Source organism: Phyllobates terribilis, unplaced genomic scaffold (genome assembly GCF_046119375.1).
Source record: "Phyllobates terribilis strain yellow unplaced genomic scaffold, ASM4611937v1 Scaffold_1__5_contigs__length_1240528914, whole genome shotgun sequence".
NCBI lineage: Eukaryota > Metazoa > Chordata > Amphibia > Anura > Dendrobatidae > Phyllobates > Phyllobates terribilis.
Genome location: NW_027362761.1, coordinates 362,747,087 through 362,770,631, shown reverse-complemented (window position 1 = coordinate 362,770,631; position 23,545 = coordinate 362,747,087). Strand labels below are relative to the sequence as shown.

At 45.2% G+C, this 23,545-nt stretch overlaps 1 protein-coding gene across 1 annotated transcript in view; it reads right to left on the bottom strand.

The window, feature by feature from the left end:
- Nucleotides 1-244: 244 nt before the first annotated feature.
- The window catches only part of RAD9B (RAD9 checkpoint clamp component B), a 64,679-nt gene continuing 41,378 nt past the window's right edge, over nucleotides 245-23,545 (bottom strand). The window contains exons 8-11 of the mRNA XM_073677582.1: nucleotides 8,664-8,728; nucleotides 8,445-8,555; nucleotides 2,270-2,444; nucleotides 245-277 (exon numbers count right to left, since the gene is read on the bottom strand). Of these exons, the coding sequence (XP_073533683.1) occupies nucleotides 245-277; nucleotides 2,270-2,444; nucleotides 8,445-8,555; nucleotides 8,664-8,728 (384 nt within the window). The remainder of the gene's footprint in view (nucleotides 278-2,269; nucleotides 2,445-8,444; nucleotides 8,556-8,663; nucleotides 8,729-23,545) is intronic.

Below are 23,545 nucleotides of genomic sequence, written 5' to 3'. Positions count from 1 at the left end.
AACTTGACATTTAAAGAGGACTTTTCAGCAGGTTTAAAATGGCCAGTTTTTGCTCTTACCTTACTTCTGTTGCTCCCCTAAGTACTGTTTTTTTTATCTGCCATACAATTCCAGAGATATGGGCATTTTATTTAGTGCTAATCTTCATGGTCTTCATTAAGGAAATGTGGCTCATGTTTTTAGGCTGCTCTGCATAATTACCCTGTGAGGGGTCTTTACCAAGGGGGTGTTGCTCACAAGGTAATTATGCAGAGAAATCTAAAGACATGTGCCCAGACTATAAGAATTATCATTAAATGAAAAGGCCCATATCTCTGGAATTGTATGGTGGATTTAAAAAAAAGAAGAAAGAATATTTAGGGAACAGCAGGAATAGAATACGAGTGGACACTTTTGACATGATGGCAGGTCCTGTCTGAAGCATTTAGATATCATGATGCAGCAAACATTTTCAATGGCTTGTACTTTGTTCAGTGCAAGATAAGAATGCATCAAGGTAGGTAAAATCAAGTTAAAGTTTGTTCCATCTGTAGTTAATGTGGCAACCCAGGAGTCCGGTTGCCACATTGGCATGGCCTCCCTCACAGGGGGTGATGCCATGCCTGGAAGCAAGAAGGGGTCCCCTTATCAGGTAACACCAGCATCCAACATATTTCCTGGCTCCAGACCAGAAGGGGGAGCTCTAACCCGGTTTCAGGGGAGCTTCCCCTTTAAATTGGTGCCCGGAGGGGGGGGTTAGAAAAGTCAGTTGGAGTGAGAAAAGTCAGTTGGGGACGGAGGAGAGCAGGAGAAAGACTAGGGAGAGAGAGAGAGAGAGAGATAGGTTTCTGCCTACCATATAATACATGGTCCGCAAATCCCTATAATAAAAGCAAAACCAAAAAAAGATCTATTCTGGAGAAAAAAATATATTACAATACGGGGGAGAGGAAAAACCTTTCCCTCCGAAACAGGTGATAATTAAGGTCTATTAGTAGATGTTCTCCAAACAGACACATATAAGGGAAAATAGAGAAAATATTCTTTATTGAAAAAGATATAAATATCATAAAAATTACAATCAATATAAATAATAAAGTACAAAATAAAGACAGCAGGGGAGGGGAAGAGGGAACAGCTAGAGAGTAATAGAATAAGGTGATAAATATAGCAGAGAGACTAACACCCCAAAAAAGCATTCAATCTATGACAGATGTAAGTGTGCTGCCAATGGATAAAAAATCCTAACACTGACCATATCAGATAATAATAATAACAGATCCTCTAGGGGAAGCTGAAAACATGTCTAACATAGAACCAATAATCCTATATATAAAATACATATAGGTAGGTACCAGAGTTGTTATATGCTGTCAAGTGGACTGTATAATCATAATAAATGCGCAATGAGATATACATGTCAGTGAGTCATAGAGACAGACATGGAGCTTCCATTACCTTGGGTCATGTCAGTGGGATTCAAGGCAGCGTGGGAGAGAATGCTAGGAGTGCAAGGCAGCCTCGACGCGCGTTTCGCCCGGAAATGGCTTCGTCAGGGAGAACCTGGGGAGGGGAGTTGTGACCAAGCTTGCCCCAGAGAAAAGCACCAGAAACCGGACACCGAAGTCCGTGATTGCTCGGGTACTGAAGTAGCATACTAGAGCCCGGAGCCGCCACGAAGAAGCGACACCTGTAAAAGGCTCAAGCTGCCTGCCATACAGGCTAGGATTTAACGATCACTCAGGAAAGAGGGCCGCAGCATAGCTTTAGGCAGCCGGGCCAAAGAGGACAGCGCAGAAGGAAGGCCTACAACCCCACCTGGCGAGGTGGATCCCAAATTGCTTCTAGGCTGCCCGGATCTCCATTACCTTCTGTTACCAGTGCCCCGGTCTGCACCATCAAACATCAAGTAAAGGTAGAGGAAACCACCATTCCTGTGTCGTCTGGTCATTATCTGCACCCTCAGTCCTGCACCCCAACATCCACAATCCCCTACATAAACCGTACCGGTAGCCCTGGGGCCCCGCTCTACCAGTGGGGAGCAAATCCATCCCAGCTGCGTCACCAACGTCCCCAGCGGTCTCTTTCAGCAGCGGCGGCCACCTATAGCTGCATACCACTGGTGGCTCACGAAACTTTTCCCCTAAATAAACTGTCCTTTTTATAGACTGCCTAGGGCCCTGGACCGGGTCACTCCCCCGTGACAATCCCAAGGAACTGACCGATCCGGGGGCGAGTACTCCACGGTCCTAGGGGGCGCGTCATTATCATTACGCCTCCTTCAGACTACCTTGTTATAACCAGTAGTAGGTAGCGGCTCCTCTGTGGTATGCTGGTTTGGGTTGTTGGCAGTCATTAACACTGGAGTGGTTGTATACGGTGGGCCATTGTTAGCTATATGACTCTGATTTTCTTTGCTTCTTTTAGCCAATGCACTGGCTCCTTTGTTCACAGTAGGAGTAGACCTATTTGAAAAAATATATCACATTGCACAACTAATATTATCTTGTTTTACTTTGATTTTCAAGTAGCTTTAGATGTGTCAGTGCCTGAATAGAAAGTAAGGGCTTTTCCTACTACTTGGCATAATATCAATTTAAACAAAAAGCTTACAACTTTTTTTTAGCTGCATCTTGTATTTTTTTTTTCAGTTTCCTGGTTTTTATTATGAATTGGAGGTTTTTATTATACAGTATTAATTACAAATATTAGTAAGCACAAATGAATCTGAAATACTAAACAGTATATATTTAGAATAAAATGAAGGCGTGGTATTTAGAGAGCCGGATTTCAATGTATTCAAATCTTTCTTGTATGATTCCTATGTTTGAGCCCATCGTATATTTAGCTGTTGATTAGACCTGTGCAGACTTGCTCAAAGCTCTATGTTAGTTTATTCAGAGACAACCAGATGATAGATCCACATTTAAAGCAGTTGTCCACTACGTTTATATTGATGGCTTATCCTTTGGCTAGGTCATTAATATCAGATTGTTGGGGGGTGCGACACCCGGAACACCCCACTGCCGATCCGCTATTCCGATGCCGTCCGAACGTGATCACTTGTGGAGCTGAACAGCACAGTTCTATCAACTGTATAGTGGCTGCGTCCGGGTACTGCACATCCGTCCCTATTTGGCTGAGTAAGAGGCTACTGTACAGTTGAAGGAGCAGTGCTGCTCTGCTCTGCAACTGATCACATCCACCTGCCACAGGCAGCAGGAACAGTTGATCTGGGAAGGTGCTACACCCCCACCGATCGGATATTGATGACCTATTCTAAGGATAGGCCATCAATATAATAGTAGTGGACAACCCTTTCAAAATATCTAAAATGTTTACAGTGGTTTAAAAAAATGTATAAATGAGGCAATTCTACACTGTCATAAAAGGGAAATTGATATGACCACATATTGTAATTCACAATAATAAATAATAAAAGAAAAAATATCAGGTAACGCACACATTATACCTACGTGAGCTTTTATCGCATCCCATTATATATCCATAGGCATTGGAGTAATATAGAGCTTCCAATTTTGTGGTAAGGCTTTCTACTTATTTTTGGAGCACTGATGTTGGACGAGAGGGCCCATCTGCAATCTCTGTTCTACTTCATCCCAAAAAATGTTTGATAATAATGAAATAAGGGCTCAGTCAAATTCTTCCACGCCAAATTCATCCAACCTTGTCTTTATGGACCTTGCTTTGTACACAGGAGCACAGTCATGGTGGAGCAAAAAAAAAGAGCCTTCCCCAAACTGTCCTTACAAAGATGGAACAAAACAATTGTCTAAAATGTCTTTTGAGCATTAACCCCTTTACAACCCAAGGTGGTTTGCACGTTAATGACCAGGCCAATTTTTACAATTCTGACCACTGTCCCTTTGAGGTACGGTAATTACTCTGGAACGCTTCAACGGATCCCCCTGATTCTGAGATTGTTTTTTCGTGACATATTGTACTTCATGATTGTGCTAAAATTTCTTCGATATCACTTGCGTTTATTTGTGAAAAAAACGGAAATTTGGCGAAAATGTTGAAAATTTTGCAATTTTCAAAATTTTAATTTTTATGCCCTTAAATCAGAGCGATATGTCACACAAAATAGTTAATAAATAACATTTCCCACATGTCTACTTTACATCAGCACAATTTTGGAACCAACATTTTTTTTTTTATTGGGGAGCTATAAGGGTTAAAAGTTGACCAGCGATTTCTCATTTTTCCAACAAAATTTACAAAACCATTTTTTTTTTTAGGGACCACATCATATTTGAAGTCACTTTGAGGGGTCTTTATGACAGAAAATACCCAAAAGTGACACCATTCTAAAAACTGCACCCCTCAAGGTGCTTAAAACCACATTGAAGAACTTTATTAATCCTTCAGGAGCTTCACAGGAATTTTTGGAATGTGGAAGAAAAAAATGAACATTTAACTTTTTTCACAAAAATGTTACTTTAGACCCAATTTTTTTTTATTTTCGCAGGAGTAACAGGAAAAAATGGACCCCAAAATTTGTTGTGCAATTTCCCCTGGGCACGCAGATACCCCATAGGTGGGGAAAAACCACTGTTTGGGCGCAAGGCAGGGTTCAGAAGGGAAGGAGCGCCATTTGACTTTTCGATTGTAAAATTTGCTTGAATAATTAGCGGATGTGCCCCTGATGTTCCTAAACATTGGAAACCCCCCACAAGTGACACCATTTTGGAAACTAGACCCCTCAGGGAACTTATCTAGATGTGTGGTGAGCACATTGAACCCCCAGGTGCTTCACAGAAGTTTATAACATTGAGCCGTGAAAATAAAAAAATCTAACTTTTTCCACAAAAATGATGATTTAGCCCCAATGTTTTTATTTTCACAAGAGTAAGAGGAGAAAATGGACCCCAAAACTTTTGTGCAATTTCTCCCTAGTACGCCAATACCCCATATGTGAGGAAAATACAGTGTTTGGGCGCAGGGAAGGAGCACTGTGTGACTTTTTGAACACAAAATCGTCTGGAATCGAGAGCGGACGCCATGTCGTGTTTGGAGAGCCCCTGATGTGCCTAAATAGTTGAAACCCCCCTCAAGTGACCCCATTTTGGAAACACCCTCAAGGATTTTATCAAGGGGTATAGTGAACATTTTGAACCCAGAGGTACGACACAGAATTTGATAACATTAGGTCATCATATTGAATAAGTAAGTTGTCATTAGTCTTGAGCGCAAGTGCTCGCTACTTGAGTTTGCATCGGGTACTCGGGTATGCACCATGTACTGCGTGTGCTCGAGTGACATGCTCAAGTCCCCGCCCGGATGTTTCACGGTTATTAGACACCCCAAAAAAAACATGCGGGGATCGCTCGTGCATGGCAGGCAATCCCCGCGAGGTTTTTTTGGCCGCTAAGCATATGGAACGGAGACCGATGCAAACTCAAATAAAGAGCAATTGCGCTCAACACTAGTTGCCATATCGTCATTTTTTTTTTTTTTTTTAACTTTTGAAAAAAAAAAAAAACAACCCTAACCCTAGCGTTCCTAGTGCGGTATAAGTGAATAGACTACTTTATTCTTCGGGTCGGTGCGACTACAGAGATACCAGAATCATATGGGGTTTTTATGATTGACAGCTGTCACACACTAAAAGACGCATTTTTTTGTAAAATCTAGTTTTTGCATCGCAATATTTTGAGAGCTATAATTTTTCTAGATTTTGGCTGACAGAGTCATGTGACGGCTTGTTTTTTGCGGGATGAGTTGACGTGGTTATTGGTGCCATTTTCAGGCACGTGACATTTTTTGATCGCTTTCTATTCCGATTTTTGGGAGGCAGAATAAACAAAAACCAACAATTCAGGAATTGTGTTTTTTTTACTCTGCTCCGAGTGTGGTAAAATTGATAAGGTAGCTTTATTCTTCGGGTCAGTACATTTACAGCGGTACCACATTTATATACTTTTTCTATGTTTTGGCGCTTTTACATAATAAGCTATTTTATAGAAAAAATTATTTTTCTGCATCGCTTTATTCTGAGAGCGATAACACTTTGATTTTTCAGCTGATGGAGCTGTATGGCGGCTTGTTTTTTGCAGGACAAGATGACGTTTTCAGCGGTACCATTTTTTTTTATATTCGTCTTTGATCGCGTGTTATTCCATTTTTTGTTTGGCAGTAGGATGATAAAGCATTGTTTTTTTTTGCTTCGTCTTTTTTTTTTTTTTTTTTTTACCGTGTTCACTGAAGGGGTTAACTAGTGGGACAGTTTTATAGGTCAGGTCGTTCCGGACGTGGCAATACCAAATATGTGTACTTTGTTTTTTTTTTTTTTTTTTTCATAATATTTATTGATGGCTACATTATATTTTTTATTTTTGGTGGATTATTTTTATTTTTTTACAATTTTTTTTTTTTTTTCACTTTGACAGTTTTTTTTATTTTTATACTTTGTCCCACTCTGGGACTTTCACTTTTTTTATTCTGATCGCCTGCATAGCACAGGAATGCAGCACCATCCCTGTGCTATGCAGGCTGTCAGCACTGCACAGTGAGAAGATAGTTTGCTCATGCACTGCGCATGACCAAAAAATCTTCCTGCTGTCTGGTGACCCGGATGTTGTCATGTCGACATCGGGTCGTCATGGCAATATCCAGGAAGCCGCAGCAGACAGCGCTGGAGGCCAGAAGAGGAGGTGAGTATTCCGATCACCTCCCCTTAGCCACCGCAATGCTGCGATCGACTTCGATCGCAGCATTGCGGGGATTAATGTGCCGGGAGCGGTGCGGGACTGCTCCCTGCACATAGTACCGGGTGTCAGCTGTGACAATCAGCTGACACCCGGCGGCGATCGCGCCCGCACAGCCTGTGTGCACGTGCGATCGCCATGACGTATTAATACGGGTCAGGCTCTTAAAGCCCAGGGCACAGACGCGTATTAATACGTCATGGGCTTTAAAGGAGTTAACATTTCCCACTCCATCCAAAGCTTGGCATTGTGCTTGGTGATGTAACACTTGCATGCAGCTGCTCGGTCATAGGAACCAATGCCACGAAGCTACCTGCACACAGTTATTGTGCTGATGTTAATCTTAGAGGTGTTTTGAATTTCTGCAGTTATTGTGTCAGCAGAGCATTGGCAACTTTATGTACTATGTGCCTCAGCATTCGTGCTTTGGTTTCTAAATACTACCAATTTTCGATATTGCCACTTGTGGAATATTAAGGAGGGAAGAAATTTCACAAATTGATTTGTTGAAACAGTGGCATCCCATGACTGTACACCTGAGGAAGCCATCTTGGTATGGCAATATGCGTGAGGTAGCAGTCCCAACATGGTTTAATTTTGGAGGATCGGACATAACCTTTGGCCCCGAGTCATCAAAGCAATTTTGCTCCAACCCCCCCCCCCAATATATACTACAAAAAAAAAATGAATACATGAACTCCGCTATTGTAAACATTAAAAATGTAAGGTACTTGGTTAGAGTTTTTTGATCAAAGAATTCAAAAGTCATTCATGTCAAGGGGCTCCTTTTACAAAAAGGGATTCTTTACGATCTTCCAATATCTTAAGAAGAATTTGAACATCTTGATTTGGAGTTTTCCTCTGTGTCGGAGGCCCACCAACATATTACCCAAAAAAAAAAACCTTTAGCTTTCCCAAAAAAAAATTCTACAACTTCTTGATAATCTAAAAGACAGCAGTGTGTGGAAATGAAACAAAATTTACAGTATATTTAACAATGATCTGGAATTGGGAAAAAGCAAACAATCATCATTAATTGGGAAAAAAGACCTAAAAAAAGCAACTACATTCCACAGCAATGCCAACACCAATCTATTATCACAACAAATGGATCTTCTATCTTTGGGATTGAATGAAGTCCCTAAAAATACTAGACCTACTATATGCTGAATTCTATTAGTCACATAATTACATATAGCGTCCAAATGGAAAAACAAGATCAACTCCATTTCTTTCAGAAAATAATAGACAAAGTTTCAATGTGCAATATTTTTGAATATGACTTTGGGATTAGAGACTAAACCTTTCTAAAATTCCTCCCAGGCTTAATTATAGAATAATTCTTTTTTGAGATATTAAAAAAAAATCAAGCCAGACTTAAAAATCAAAAAGATACAAATATAGTAACTTAGATATGTAGATTACATAATAAAGTTTTGGTATTTGTTAAAAAAAAAAACTATTATTGTATAAGGTCTATGAGGGTATACAAAAGTCTAGTTGATACCGTTTTCATTTTTTACACCCCTTCTTTGTATTCCTCTCCCTCTACCCCCAACACCATAACCCCTCAAACCTCCCTGATTTTGTATAAGTTTGATATCACTAATAGAAAGGTCTTGAAAAATAAAAATACACTAAAAAAAACACTTTTGAAAAGGAAGAATCCTATCCATGGCAAGTAAAAAAGGATCAATCTATGTGGGATATGTTTGTAAAAAAAGACTGACTTACTGAATAACTGTGTTATGTGACTTTTCAGAAGATGAATCGTCCATTTCTTCTAATGTTGCCAAAACAACGTTTGCTTCAAATACCATGTCATCTATACTGAAGATTATTGGTCTAAAATGTTACAGTAAAGTAATTATTGGTCTTGAAACAAACAGTTTGTTTATATGATGGATGATTAGAAAATAAACTTTATAAAGAAATTTATAGGATAAAACCTACTCTCCTGGTTTGCAGAAATGAATTGTAATGACCGCATTGGTCGCCTCTGCAAATGACAACAAGCCCTAAAAAGAGAGAGCAATGCGTAAGAAATGAATGTCACAAGACAATTACATTAAGCATGGCTTTAGTCTTCACAATATAAAATATTTACATAAAACTTAGATTATTTCTACTTATCTTTCTCTATTGTTACATGTTTTTTTTTTCATATAGATGGCTGAGGTCTACTAGAGCACTTGTCTAACTGGCTCATATGATATCCATATGCCCTCATAGGGCATACCAAGGGTTTAATTCCTTTAGCACCAGAGCGTGTTTTGAGGCAAGACTGCCTTAATCCAGGAACACAGAAAACAATAGTCTTCATTCAGCAGAGCTGGCAAAATCATCAGCAGGTGTTAGCTATATATCATAGCTGACAGGGCCGCCATCAGGGCATTACTGCCCTTACTGGTGTACGGCGGCTGGTGAGCAGGAGCCAAGAGGGAAAAGCTGGACCCAGTGCTTCTGCTCACTGGGCACTAGGAGCAGGGGTGATTGTGGCGCACATCTCGCTAGCAAAGGGAGCTTTCTTGGTGCTGCATGGCCGTAAACAGAACAGCAGCGCACAGCTCCAAGTTCCCTCTGCTCTCTTCCAGGACGTGCTGGTGACTATGCCTTAAGCGATGACGTCATCGCGTAAGGCACCGGTGTAATGTACGCACGCTGGACATCGGAAGCTGAGCTGCAGGGGATTATATGAGAGGTAAGTATGAAAAACTTTTTCTTTTCAAAATGAAATGAATTAAAAGGGTGTGGGGGACAGCAAATAATGATGGATTGAGAGTGGGGGACCAGGGACAGTAAATAATGATGGATTGGGGGACAGCAATAATGATGGATTGAGGGTGGGGGATGGAGGACAGCAAATAATGATGGATTGGGAGACAGTAAATAATGATAGATTGAGGGTGGAGGATGAGAGACAGCAAATAATGATGGATTGGAGGTGGGGACAGCAAATAATGATGGATTGAGGGTGGGTAACAGCAAATAATGATGGATTGAAGGTGGGGGGACAGCAAAGGATGATTTGAAGGTGGGGAGTGGGGAGAGTAAATGATGGATTGATGGTGGGGGAGAATAAAAGATTATGTATTGAAGGTAGGAGGGCAAATGATTATGAATTGTGACTGGGGAACAGCAAATGATTACTTGAGGGTGGGATGTGGGGGGAGAGAAAATTATGAATTGAGGGTGGGGGGAGAGCAAATGATAAATTGAGGGGGGTGTCCTGTTCCTGTGCAGGGCGACACTAGGTTGCTTTTTTCTTCATCTGGTGTAGTGTAGAAGTTGGGGAAAAAGTAGAGAATGTGCTCTAGATAACTGCTATTCTCTGCAGAAACAAGTCCCGGCTGGAAGAAGTTATTGTTGTCTGCGCTGGATGTAAAAAAAAAAGCAAAAATTAAGGACTTCAACTTGATGCGTCACTAGTGAGTCAGTGTGTTATCAGTACACTTAACACTATACACTATGTACAAAGCTCCTGTGTATAATGTCACTGGTGATCACTGTATTACCTGTACACTGACAATATATAGAGCTCCTGTGTATAATGTCACTGGTGATCACTGTATATCTGTACACTGACATTATATACTGTGTACAGAGCTCCTGTGCATATTGGCACTTATGGTAATATTAGTATTGTTTTTTTAATGATCAATATTACAGCATTTGGTCACTATGTGGTGGTAATATGGTCATGGTATGGTGGTATTTGTCCCTTGCATGTGGTATTATTCGGTCACTGTGATGATAATATGTGGTCCGACCATAGTGTGACTGTATTTATTCTTTGTATGTGATGTTATTAATCATTATAAAAAATGTATGCGACTCATTCCCTTAAAGAAAAATAAATAAAAATATACTCAAAAAGAGTATTGGATATTTTAAGAAATGTTTAATAGGTTAGAGGAGAGTAGGACCCTGCCAAAAGAGTCTACCTTGTCGTGGTGGCAGCTTAAAAAGTCTTTTAGTCAAAACAAAAGCTGATGGCCATGTATGTGATATGGTGTTTGATGGGAACTGTTAATGTGTGGAGGGTGAGGATGTGGTGCAGAAGTGGAGTTTTTCCAAGAGTGGGCGGTGGTACTGTGGAAGGTTTGCGGGGTGGAGGCGGAGCTGTGGTGGAGGCAGAGCTGGGGTGGAGCCTGGGCGGAGTCTCAAGGGGCCCGAAAATTTTGCCAGTATGGGCCCCTGAAATTCCTGGTGGCAGCCCTGATAGCTGACACCCTGCAGTAAGGCCCACGATCAGTGTGTGAGATTGACAGGTCTAATACTCTGCAATGCAGAGTATAAGATCAGCAATTAGAGCTGTGAAAGCTCATGTCCCATACTGGGACAAAGTAAAAAAAAGTAATAAAAGTTTGGAAAATGTGAAAAAATAAAAAGGGAAAATACGAAAAAAAAATGAATGAACCAATCTATAGAACTGTCATATTAAACCCGTTCAGTGATCACCGTAAAAAAAACAAAACAAAAAAAAAACGCCTTAGTTATTTACCGGTAACGGGATTTTTTCAGAGCCCATGACAGCACCACGAGAGAGAGGATCCACCCATCAAGGACAGGAAACCTACAGGTTAAAAAGGGCGGCACCTCTCTCCCGCCTCAGTTTAAGTTAACAGAGCATGAGAGGACCGCCAAGGTTAATTACAGCAAGATAAAACACAACATTCAATTTAAGCCAACGACTAACTAATTTCCCCCGTGGGTGTAAAAAGAAGGAAACAACCTTATGGGGGTGCAAAACATCAGTGTAGGGAGGGAATATAAGGGTGCTGTCATGGGCTCCGAAAAATCCCGTTACCGGTAAGTAACTAAGGCTTTATTCGTACTCCCATGACAGCATCACGAGAGAATTACAGAGACAAAGGAGATTAGGGAGGGACCACAGCCTGAAGCACCCTTCTCCCAAAGGTGAGGAGTCACCCAAATCTAACCTATAATGCTTATAGAAGGTGGAGGGAGAAGACCAGGTGGCAGCCTTACATATGTCTTCGATGGAAACCCCCGTCTTCTCGGCCCAGGAAGTTGCTACTGCTCTGGTGGAGTGTGCCCTCAACCCTTCCGGTACTTCCTTATCTCCCGAGGAGTAGGCGAGGGTGATGGCCTCTCTAATCCACCTTGCAATTGTAGATTTTGAAGCTTTACAACCCTTCCTAACCCCCTGATGGCATATAAATAGGGAACCATCTTCCTAAAACTCTGTGAAACCTCCAGATATTTAAGCACGCACCTTCTAACATCTAATGTATGTAGTTTCTCCTCTTTCTGATTTTTAGGGGGGAAACAAAAAGTTGGAAGATTTACCTCTTGAGTTCTATGAAAACGTGAGACTACTTTTGGAAGAAAAGCCGGGTCAGGCTTTAGTACAATTCAATCATCCAGAATTTGAGTAAATGGTGGGGATATAGAAAAGGCCTGTATGTCACTTACTCTTCTGGCCGAAGTTAGGGCAACTAACAGGGCTGTTTTAAGAAGAATAATTTTATGGGTGGCTGAATCTAGAGGTTCGAAGGGGGGGGTTAGTCAAGGCATTTAAGACCAGGTTTAAATCCCAGGGAGAGGGTCTGGATTTAATAATAGGTCTACACCTGAAAGAGGCTTTTATAAACCGTGCTACCCAATAATTAGCTGCTATATCAAAAGAAAATAAGGCTCCTAAAGCCGAAACTTGTACCTTCAACGTACTAGTGGTTAGGCCCTGTTCTAAACCCCGCTGTAGAAATTCTAGTATCTTCCCAATAGGGATCCCATCCTCTACTTTGAACTCTGCAAAGGACAGGAACTTTCTCCAAGTTCTAGCATAAATACGGGTGGTAACGGGCTTTCTGCTACATAGGAGAGTGTTTACTAAATTCGTGTAAAAACCTTTGCTGGTTAACAGTGCCCTTTCAAATTCCATGCCGTTAAATGGAGATTTGAGGCTGGAGGATGGGAAACCGGACCCTGAGTAAGAAGGTCCGGAATCTCCGGAAGGACCCAGGGGTCTGATATTGACATTCTGCGGTGACAAGAGAACCATGGCCTCTTGGGCCAAAAGGGGCATATGAGGATCATTCTGGCCTGGTCCGCCCTGATCTTCCTTAGGACTGACGGAAGCAGGACCATAGGAGGGAATGCATATGCCAAAGGAAACTCCCAGTGAATCATGAAGGCGTCCACTGCCAGGGGCTTTTCTCTGGGGTTTAGAGAACAAAATGTTGCCACCTTCCGATTGGATTTTTTCGCGAACAAGTCCACTGCTGGAAGACCCCACATTGCCACAATCTTGGAGAATATTTGAGGGTTCAAGGACCAATTCTCCTTCTTTTAGGGAATTGCGGCTGAGAAAATCTGCTCTGGTGTTTTCTTTTCCTCTTAGATGAACAGCAGAAAGGGAGAGAAAATGAACGGCTTCCCCCTTGATGATTTATATAGGCTACTGAGACTTGATTGTCCGAGAGCATACGGACATCCTGGCCCTGTAAATATACAAGGAACCCATTGAGCGCATAATCAACCGCCAAAAGTTCCTTAACATTCGAGGAAAAAACTGTACCTCATTCTCTGACCAGGTTCCCTGAATTAAGTTATCTTCAAAATGAGCTTCCCAACCTGTAGCACTTGCATCTGTAGTCAAGACTACAGTAGGTTTACTTTCCCAAGGGACTCCCCTAGAAAGATGTGTATACCAACCACCAACGAAGGGATTGTAAGGAGCGAGGGGCCAAGGTAAACTCCTGGTCTAGATATCCATCTAGAATTGAGATATCCATCTATAATATATCCCATTGAAGAGCCCTTGAGTGAAATTGGGACTAACGCACCGCAGTAAAACTTGAGGTCAGGGTTCCTAATAATGACATGGCTTTACGGAGTGTCATAGAGGGTCTATCCATACAATGTCTCACTAGTCCCTGGATTTTTACAATCTTCTCATCTGATAGATGGCATACCTGTCTTTCTGAATCTAAAATGACCCCCAGGAACTGTTGGGCTTTCTGTGGGGTCAACCTAGATTTTTCCAGATTTAGAAACCAACCTAGGCCTTCTAGGACAGAAATTGTTACCTAAAGGTGGGCCTTGCATTGTACAAAGGTGTTCCCCACTATCAGGAAATCATCGAGGTAAGGGATTATTAAGATAGCTTTTTCTCTTATATGGGTCATAACTTCTGCCACTAGTTTGGTAAAAACCCTCGGGGCTATAGCCAACTCAAAGGGAAAGGCGGTATACTGGAAGTGTTTTATTACCCCTTTTATTTTGATGGCCAATCTTAAATACTTTTGATAATCCCCATGAATGGGAACATGGTAATAAGAGTCTTTAAGATCCAGGACTACCATATAACAGTGGGGAAAAGGCAATTTTATTATTGTTTTTAATGATTCCATTTTAAATGTGTATTTTAAGAAAGCTATTTAAGGATTTTAAATTTATGATGGTCTTGAAACACCTATCTGGTTTGGGGACCAGGAAGAGCGTGGAGTAGAATCCGTGTCCCTCTTCTGCTTTTGGAACCTCAATCAGGACATTTTTCTCTGTTAGGTCTTGCATTTCCGATAGGAGGGCAGTCTGCCGCTCTGGGGAGGACCTAGAGGGAATAATCACGAATCTTCTGTAAGGAAGGGCATGAAATTGAAATTTAAGACCAAATCTAATCAGGCTCAAAATCCAATTGCTATGTGAAATACGTTCCCAAGCCGGAAAAAACGACAATCTCACTCCCACCTGGGCCGATTGTGATTCCCCTGGTTTCTGCTCATCTCTGGAAGAAGAACCAAAGAGTAGGCCTCTACCTTTGCGACCTCTTTCCTCGAATTTCTCCTGTTCTCTAAAAAATCTTCTTCGGACAAACTTCTTTTTCCGAAATGATTTCTTAAAAGAGGGTAAAAATACAGATGGAAACCCCCTCTTAGGATCTCCAGCTTTCTCCAACAGATCATCCATGGTTTGGCAGAAAAGATATTCCCCCTCACAAGGAATTGTACAAAGTCTAGATTTCGTTTGTACATCTCCAGGCCAGCACTTAAGCCATAGGGCTCGCGGAGCAGCATTTGTGAGAGCTGATGATTTCGCTGCTAGTCTGAGTCCGCGGACGCGTCAGCAAGAAAGGTCGCTGCACCCTGGACTAGGGGGAGGGAAGAAATAATCTCCTTCCTGGAGACACCCTCCTTCAGTTGGTTGTCTAGCTGTTCCAGCCAGACCATCAGGGCTCTGGATGTGCAGGTGGCAGCCACTGCTGGTTTCAGGGCTCCTGTAGTTGTCTCCCATGCACCTTTCAAAAAGGTATCTGCTCGTCTGTCCAGGGGGTCTCTTAAAGCTCCCATGTCGTCGAAGGGGAGGGAAGCCTTTTTTGATGCCTTAGCAATAGCAACATCAAGCCTTGGTACCTTTGACCAAGAGGAACATGCGGTATCATCAAACGAATACCTCCTTTTGAAGGAGGGATGCTGCCCTTCCTGTCTGGCTTTTGCCACTCTCTATCAATGAGATCCTTAATTTTTGTATTCATGGGGAAGCATCTTTTCTTTTTTTGACCTAATCCTCCAAACATTATATCCTCTAAAGACTTCTCTGGTCTCATGTCCACAATGCCCATGGCAGAACGGACAGCTTTCACCAAGGCATCCACCTCATTTAGAGGAAAACACTGTCTATCAGATTCGCTATCAGAGGAAGAGAGGGAAGAGGAAGAAATGTCTGAGATATCAGAGTCTGAGCCTGGTCGAGGGTCGTGAGGAGAATGCCTGGCCTCAGAATTCCCTTGCAAAGCCTTGCCTATTTCTTCTTTAATTAGAGTTTTTAGACCCAAGGAAAACCCTGGGGTTTCTTCAGTCATCACCTTGTCAATACAAGGCTGGCATAATTTCTTAATATATGCATCAGGGAGCAGACTGTTGCATAGGGCACATTCCTTATGTTTTGATTTAAATGGACATTTCTTGCTCTGAAAAATTTATAGACAGAGAAGTAGAAGAAAACAAAATTAGTAGAGCTTTCACGAAGATTCCACTTACCCCCTGGAATATGTGGTACCGTAGAAGCAGAGGAATCCTTCTTAACCGGCGGAGGATCACGCCGAACGACAGGACCTTCCTTCCTGCTTTTTGCGGTGAATTTCCTGGTTGAACGATTGGACCCGGACCAGGAACTACGTTCCTGTTGTGAGGGCTCCCCAGAGGGCTGCTCCTGCAGCAGTTGTTCTTGCTGAGGTGATAGCTCCTGAGTATCTCCCATGTTGCCAAAGAAAAAACAAGGGGCTGGGAAGCACCTCTGTATGCAACCAGGCCTTTTAATATACTGGCCATATAAAAAGGACCTCCCCCTCCCCCGGTGGGCAGAACACTGCCTCCCAGCAGCACTGGCGGGACGCCCTTCCTGTCTCCTCATTCAGCAGAGCTCCAGCATCCCCACTTTGCTCGCATGCGGTCCTGCACTTCCTGGCCGCGCGCGAGCTGCGCTCACTTCCGGTGGAGGCCGGCGCCCGGAAACACGTCATAGGGCCGCCGTCACAGGGCCGCGCCTGAACGTTCCCCGCTGGCGCGGCCCAGATCTCTTGTGTAGTGTAGCGGGGGGTTGCCCGCATGCGGTCCCACACATAGCGGACTATCCAGCTCCACCGAGGGGATGTCACGCTGACCGCAACGCACACGGGGGTGCCCCAATGAGCCCTGCCGTAGAGTCTCCAGAAGAACAGGACCGACTAGGGCAGGAACATCACCGCTCCAGGCACCCTGTCTATCCATCTGGGCAAGAGACCAATCTTCATCCTGCATGTACCTGATAGGTCTCCCATCAAGGACAGGAAACCTAAACTGAGGCGGGAGAGAGGTGCCGCCCTTTTTAACCTGTAGGTTTCCAGTCCTTGATGGGCGGATCCTCTCTCTCGTGGTGCTGTCATGGGAGTACGAATAAATATAGCTTTTTTGTTATGACACACAAAGCAATGAATAAAAAATCATGGTAGAATTATGTGTTTGTAGCGCCAGCGTCTCAGCCTCCTGCCCCGCTCCCCAGGCGGACTCCTTTACCGCCGCGGCCCCCAGCCAGGGTGTCCCGCTCCTCCATTCACCCTCCACGCTGACACAGATACTCGGGCACTGTGCTTAGGGCGTGCGGGGCCCCTTTAAGAGGTATCGCTGTCCTGAGGAGAGGTCCAGGGAAGACATCCATGCCCCTCTCCTAATGAACATATTTCATGCGGGTTTGAAAAAGAGGGGGCATAAAGTGGGCGGTACTGTAGCACCAGCATCTCTGCCTCTTGCCCTGCTCCCCAGGCAGAGATGCCAACCCCCTTACCGCCGCAGGGCCCAGCCAGGGTGTCCCGTTCCTCTGTCCTCACTCCACGCCGACTTTGCCCGGGGTACACGCACTGTACACAGATCCCCGGTACTGTGCTTAGGGCATGCACTCCCCGCCTCTTAAAGGGGCCGCGGGCGCCGTCCTAAAGTGTCCTCAGCCAATGGTCAGAGGACACTAACTACTTAAGGCGCTTCCTCCAACATGGAGGTGCCTGTGCAATGTTGAAAGTTTTGTTGCATAAACACTCTTGTCAGATCTCAGGTTCCAGTGCATGTATTACCATTCACCTGCCTGTCTACCAGCCGTGCCAGCCTACCGTCCCTCGGGGGTCAGCTGCCATCAACCCGAGGTCAGTCCAGGAGTAGCACCTGGGTTACCTTTCTCGTCCCTCCTCAGATCACAGAGTCGTGAAGCTGCCGTACATTTGAGGCCGGATTAGGTGAGGCCCTTAGTCACGCCCCTCTGGGCTCTGCTCGCGCCACGGCTCAGTGGTTCCACCACCCGCCTCGTTACAGTTTGCACAGGCTATGAAATCTGCAGGCTCCCAGGCTCATTTAATCTCTGACCTATACCAAGAGGACTCCCGTCAGAGATCTCAACGGGACACAATCCTGTCCTTTTTGCAGACTGAACACCTGCCTGGATGTGCTGACAACACCGGCTGCCCTCGCCTCTACCCAAGCGGTAAAGACTTTGCCAGCATCTCAACCCTGTGGCAGTGCTGGACCCCGACTGTCTATTCCTCCACGCTATGGCGGGGATTCTGCTCTATGTCGTGGATTTGTGAATCAGTGCACGCTACACTTTGAGCTCTTGGCCCATCGGTTTACTTCAGACCGGGCCGAAGCAGCCTTCATCATGTCACATCTTACTGATGAAGCACCGGTGTGGCTCAATCTCCTATGGGAGAGAGGGGACCCTCTGGTGTCTAACCTTCAGGCTTTCCTAGAGGCTTTCCGATGAGCCCAGCCGTGGGCCTCAACTGCCTCGTCTCTCTTCTGACTGCGTCAGGGGAATCTAACAGTGGGCCAGTACGCTGTACATTTTCGCACTCGTCGGAACTCGCTTGGAATAACGAGGCTCTGGTGGCTACGTTTTGGAGGGCCTTTTTTTGGCAAATCAAAGACTAGCTGGCCAGTCATGACATACCCACCTCTTTGGATGACCTGGTGTCTCTGGCTATACGGACTGACATCAGGTACCAAGAGCGTTCCAAAGACGTGGTCCATGAGAGAAGACCTCTACGCCTGGCACTTACGTTTCAAAGGCCGGTCTCACAGCAAGCCTCTGCCTCGGCATCCTCTCCAGAATCGATGCAAGTTGACAAGGTGCTTTTATTAAGGCATTAAATACTCGGGATGGCCACTATGAGTATCGTATTATGCAACGCACCAGCAGTCTTTCAAGAGCTGGTGAATGACATCTTCTGGGACCTACTCTATACGTGCACAGTAGTGTACCTGAACGATATCCTGATGTTCTCTCCTGACCAGCCCTCACACTGAAGGGATGTTCACCAGGTTCTGCAGAGGCTTTGGAAGAACGAACTGTATGCCAAATTCGAAAAGTGCATTTTTGAGCAGACTTCTCTACCATTTCTGGGATACATAATCTCGGAGACCGGCTTGAAAATGGATCCCAAAAAGGTGTCTGCCGTTCTAAAGTGGCCTCGGCCAGACGGTCTGAAGGCAATTCAGCGGTTTCTTAGTTTTGCAAATTATTACCGCTTGTTCATTCCCCATTTTTCTTCTCGGACTGCTCCTATCTCAGCCCTGACTCGCAAGGGGGTCAATCTCAAGGTATGGACTCCTGAGGCCGAAAGTGTTTTTAGTGTCCTTAAAACAAGCCTTCTCTTCTGCTCCGGTGCTGCATCGTCCCGACAGTAATAAGCAGTTCTTCCTGGAGGTGGATGCTTCTTCCTCAGGGGCCGGAGCCGTCCTCACCCAGAAGTCCTCATCCGGTCGCATGGTGACCTGCAGTTTCTTTTCCAAACTCTTCTGTTCTTCGGAGCGCAATTATTCTATTGGAGATCGGGAACTGCTGACGATCAAACTGGCGCTGGAGGAGTGACGATACTTACTAGAGGGGGGTTTGCATCTGGCGGTTATCTAAACGGACTATAAGAACCATGCCAACTTGCAGTCCGCCCAACAGCTTAATTTTTGACAGGCCAGACGGTCCCTGTTCTTCCCCAGCTTCAAATTCACTCTCCACTTCCAGCCGGCAGATAAAACTATCAAGGCAGATGCACTTTCCATATCATTTCTGTTGTTTAATCAGGAGGAGAAACCTCAACACATCACTGAGCTCTCCAAAATAATTACAGTGGCTGCGATTGATTTGCCTCATCTTCCTCCCGGTAAAACGTACGTTGCGGCACTAGATATGAAGTGGGTCCTTCTCTGGGGTCGCTTGTCTACACTAGAGGGCCATGCCAAACAAATGAAAACAATTCTTTTCATCTCCCGACATTACTGATGGCCAAACCTGCGCAAGGATGTTGTGGATTTTGTCTGTACCTGCTCCTCTTGTGCCCGAAATAAAACTTCTAAACAACTTCTGACTGGTCGGTTACTTCCTTTGCCAGGATCTCCTTGTATTGGTCGGCAGTACCGTCATTTGGGTGGTTGTGGATTGTTTTTCCAAGATGGCTCACTTCATTCCTCTGTCCGGTCTTCCATCCGCGCCAGTGCTTGCTGAGAAATTCATTCTTTATATTTTCCACCTCCACGGCCTGTTCTCTTCAGATTGTCTGAGAGGTCCAGTTTACTTCACGCTTCTGGAGGGCCACATGCAAGCTTCTGAATATCACATTGGATTTCTCATCCGCTTATCATCCGCAGTCCAACGGCCAAGTAGAGCGTATCAATCAGATTCTCACTAACTTTCTCCAGCAATTCGTCAATGCCCGTCACAGTGACTGGGTCGAACTCCTGCCTTGGGCCGAATTTTCCTACAATAACCATGTGAGTGAATCTTCGGACAAATCTCCGTTCTTTGTGGTATACGGTCAGCATCCCAATATTCCATTCCCTGTCTCCACTTCCATCGACAATCCTGCTGCTGAATCTTTCGTAAAAAGCTTCTCTGAAATCTGTGAAGACACTAAGTGTACTTTACTGAAGTCCTCTGAGCGGATGAAGAGACTTGCAGACAAGAGATGTCTGGATCCGCCTCTGTTTCGTCCTGGGGACAAAGTCTGGTTGTCGGCCAAGTATGTCTGTCTCAAGGTACCGTCAAATAAATTGGGCCCGCGTTTCATTGGTCCCTTCAAGGTTCTGAAACAAATTAATTTGGTAGCCTACAAACTTAAACTCCTTGCCTCGTTACGGATCCCCAATTCCTTTCATGTGTCTCTCCTCAAACCTGTCGTCCTCAGTCCTTTTTCAGGAGACCTGGGTACAACTTCTGCTCCAGCCAGCACTGAAGACGTTTTTGACGTAGAGAATATTCTGGATACCAAGAGGGTAAGAGGAAAGACCTTTTTAATTGTAGATTGGAAGGGGTTTGGTCCTGAGGAGAGGTCCTGGGAGCCCAGGGAAAACATCCATGCCCCTCTCCTCCTGGAGAGATTTCTTGCGGGCTTGAAAAAGAGGGAGTGTAAAGTGGGGGGTACTGTAGCGCTGGCGTCTCTGCCTCCTGCCCTGCTCCCCTGGCAGAGATGCCGACCCCCTTACCGCCGCGGCCCCAGCCAGGGCATCCTGCTCAACCCTCCATGCTGACTCTGCCCGGGGTACGAATACTGTACGCAGATCCCCGGGCACTGTGCTTATGGCGTGTGTGCTCCCTGCCTCTTAAAGGGGCCCGTGCACGTCGTCCCAAAGTGTCCCCGGCCAATGGTCGGAGGACACTAACTACTTATGGCACCTTTTCCAACATGGAGGTGCCTGTGCAATGTTGAAAGTTTTTGACTTAAACACCCGTCAGTTCCCAGTGCATGTATTACCATTCACCTGCCTACCAGCAGTGCCGGCCTGCCTACCAGACGTGCCCGCCTGCCCGTCCATCAGCCGTGCCCACCCGTCCATCAGCCGTGCCCGCCTGCCTATCAGCCGTGCTCGCCTGCCTGTCCATCAGCTGTGCCCACCTGCCTTTCCATCAGCCGTGCCGGCCTCCCATCCCTTCGGGGGTCAGCTGCCATCAACCCGAGGTCATCCTCGAATCACGGAGTCGTCATGCCGCCATACATCTGAGGTCGGATTAGGTGAGGCCACTAGTCACACCCCTCCAGGCTCTCCTCGCGCCACGGCACAGTGGTTCCACCACCTGCCTTGTTACAAGGTTGAGGGCTAAATTAAATAAAAGAGGAGATAGGGGCCAACCCTGGTGGGTTCCTCTAAACATGTTGAAGTATGGAGTATTAAGGCCAGTCACTGTTATCTGGGTCACCGCCTCCTGCTGAGTATATGTATGGAGGTTGCAGAAAGTTTCCCCAAAACAATACTGTAAAAGTGTGGCACGCTGGAATGGCCCAGGACACAGTGTCAAAGGCCTTCCCTGCATCAAGACCCAACAACATTGAAGGCGGATGTGACTGAGTCCTTATTTTTTCCAGGGTGACCAGTCATTTTTATTGATACTATTTTGGTATGGATACCACATTTTGATCGCTTCTTATTGCATTTTTTGGAGAAGCTGTGGCGACCAACAAACCGCAACTCTAGCATTTCGATTCACTTTCTCTCTACAGCGTTCCGAAGTCGGGTTAGTTAATTTTATATTTCGATAGATTGGACTTTTATGGACACAGCGATACGCGATACCATATATGTGTATTATTTTTATGATCTTTAAATGGGGGAAAAAGGGTTGTGATTTCAAATTTTATGCTTTCTAATTTTTTAAATATTTTTAAAAATATTTTTTCCACCTTTTTCACAATACCACAGTATTGCTGTATATAGCAGAAATCATGGACTCTTATGAACACCAGCCAGAAAATGGCATTCACAGAAGTACCATCATGACATTCATGGGAATCTCTAGCAGACCACCGGCTGTCATGGTGAACCAATGGCACCCTGCATCACGGGGCGCCAATGGGCCGATACAGCCATCATCAGTTGGGAATGGGGTGGGCTCAGCTCCTCAGTTTTCTTCATTCATCCTCTGCTGATGAGCAATGTATATGTACGGCCCTGGTCATTAAGGTCTTTAAAATCATGGTTTTTCGGGAGAACATCATCCTGTGTAAGGGCTCGCTCATACAACTTTAGATTCTCTCATCCAAGAGAACTGGGTCAATTATGCTATTGACACTGATCAAACTCTGATCAGACTTTGATCCGAGTGTCAGCATGGTGTGATCCAAGTCTCTCGGATGAGGACAAAATTTCTCCATCTTCTCCATTCTGTGAGTAAGCAAACATCGGACTGAAGTTAGATGTCATTCGAGTGCAATCCGATGTTTTCCATGCACCCATTGACTTGAATGGGTGAGTGGCATCAGATTTCAAAAGTGAAAAAAATTAGGCTTCAGCACTGCTCCATTGAATAAAATTGGTCGGTGTGCTATTCGACAGCACATGTCCGATGTATAGGCTTGTGTGAGTGAGCCCTAAAACGGACATGTTATGCCGAGAACTATGATAGTCCATGCACAAAGAGCTATCCTGTGCGTATTGAAGTGTGGTGGGCCTGTCTAAACTGGCTATTATGCAGCCACCTATTGACTTGCATGTAGCAGATCGGCAATCATTTAAAGCAGAGGTCCCCAACCGCCGGTCCGCGGACCAGGACCGGGCCGTTGGGGTTTTTCAGCCGGTCCGCGGGGAGAGGGGGCCCCTCCAGCCTCCAGCAGGGCCGCCATCAGGGCATGACTGCCCTGACTCCAGTATGGGGCCCGGCCGGTAGGAGCCCCCTCGGAGCCCCCCTCTTGTGCGTCTCTCTCCTCATGGGGCCCCCGGCCGCATGCTAAGCGCCGGGTCCGGGACATCTTAGCGCTGCGCTGCTGCGGCAGCACCTTCATGATTCCCCTGACTTCAGGTCATGTGACGGCGCCGTCACATGGCCGGAAGTCAGGAGAACCTGGTGTCAGCGATTTGGACGAGCGCCAGGATTCTGCAGGGATCGCATGGGGGTAAGTATAACAAGTTTTATTTTTTTTTAAATACAATTAACTAGGAGTGGGGGGAATGGGAGATGCACATGGGGGGAGGGGAGAGATGAGAGATGCACATGGGGGGGAGGGGAGAGATGAGAGATCCACATGGGGGGGAGGGGAGAGATGAGAGATGCACATGGGGGAGGGGAGAGATGAGAGATGCACATGGGGGAGGGGAGAGATGAGAGATCCACATGGGGGGGGAGGGGAGAGATGCACATGGGGGAGGGGAGAGATGAGAGATGCACATGGGGGGAGGGGAGAGATGAGAGATGCACATGGGGGAGGGGAGAGATGAGAGATGCACATGGGAGGGAGGGGAGAGATGAGAGATGCACATGGGAGGGAGGGGAGAGATGAGAGATGCACGGGGGGGTAAGAGATGCACGGGGGGGTGAGAGATGCACGGGGGGGTGAGAGATGCACGGGGGGGTGAGAGATG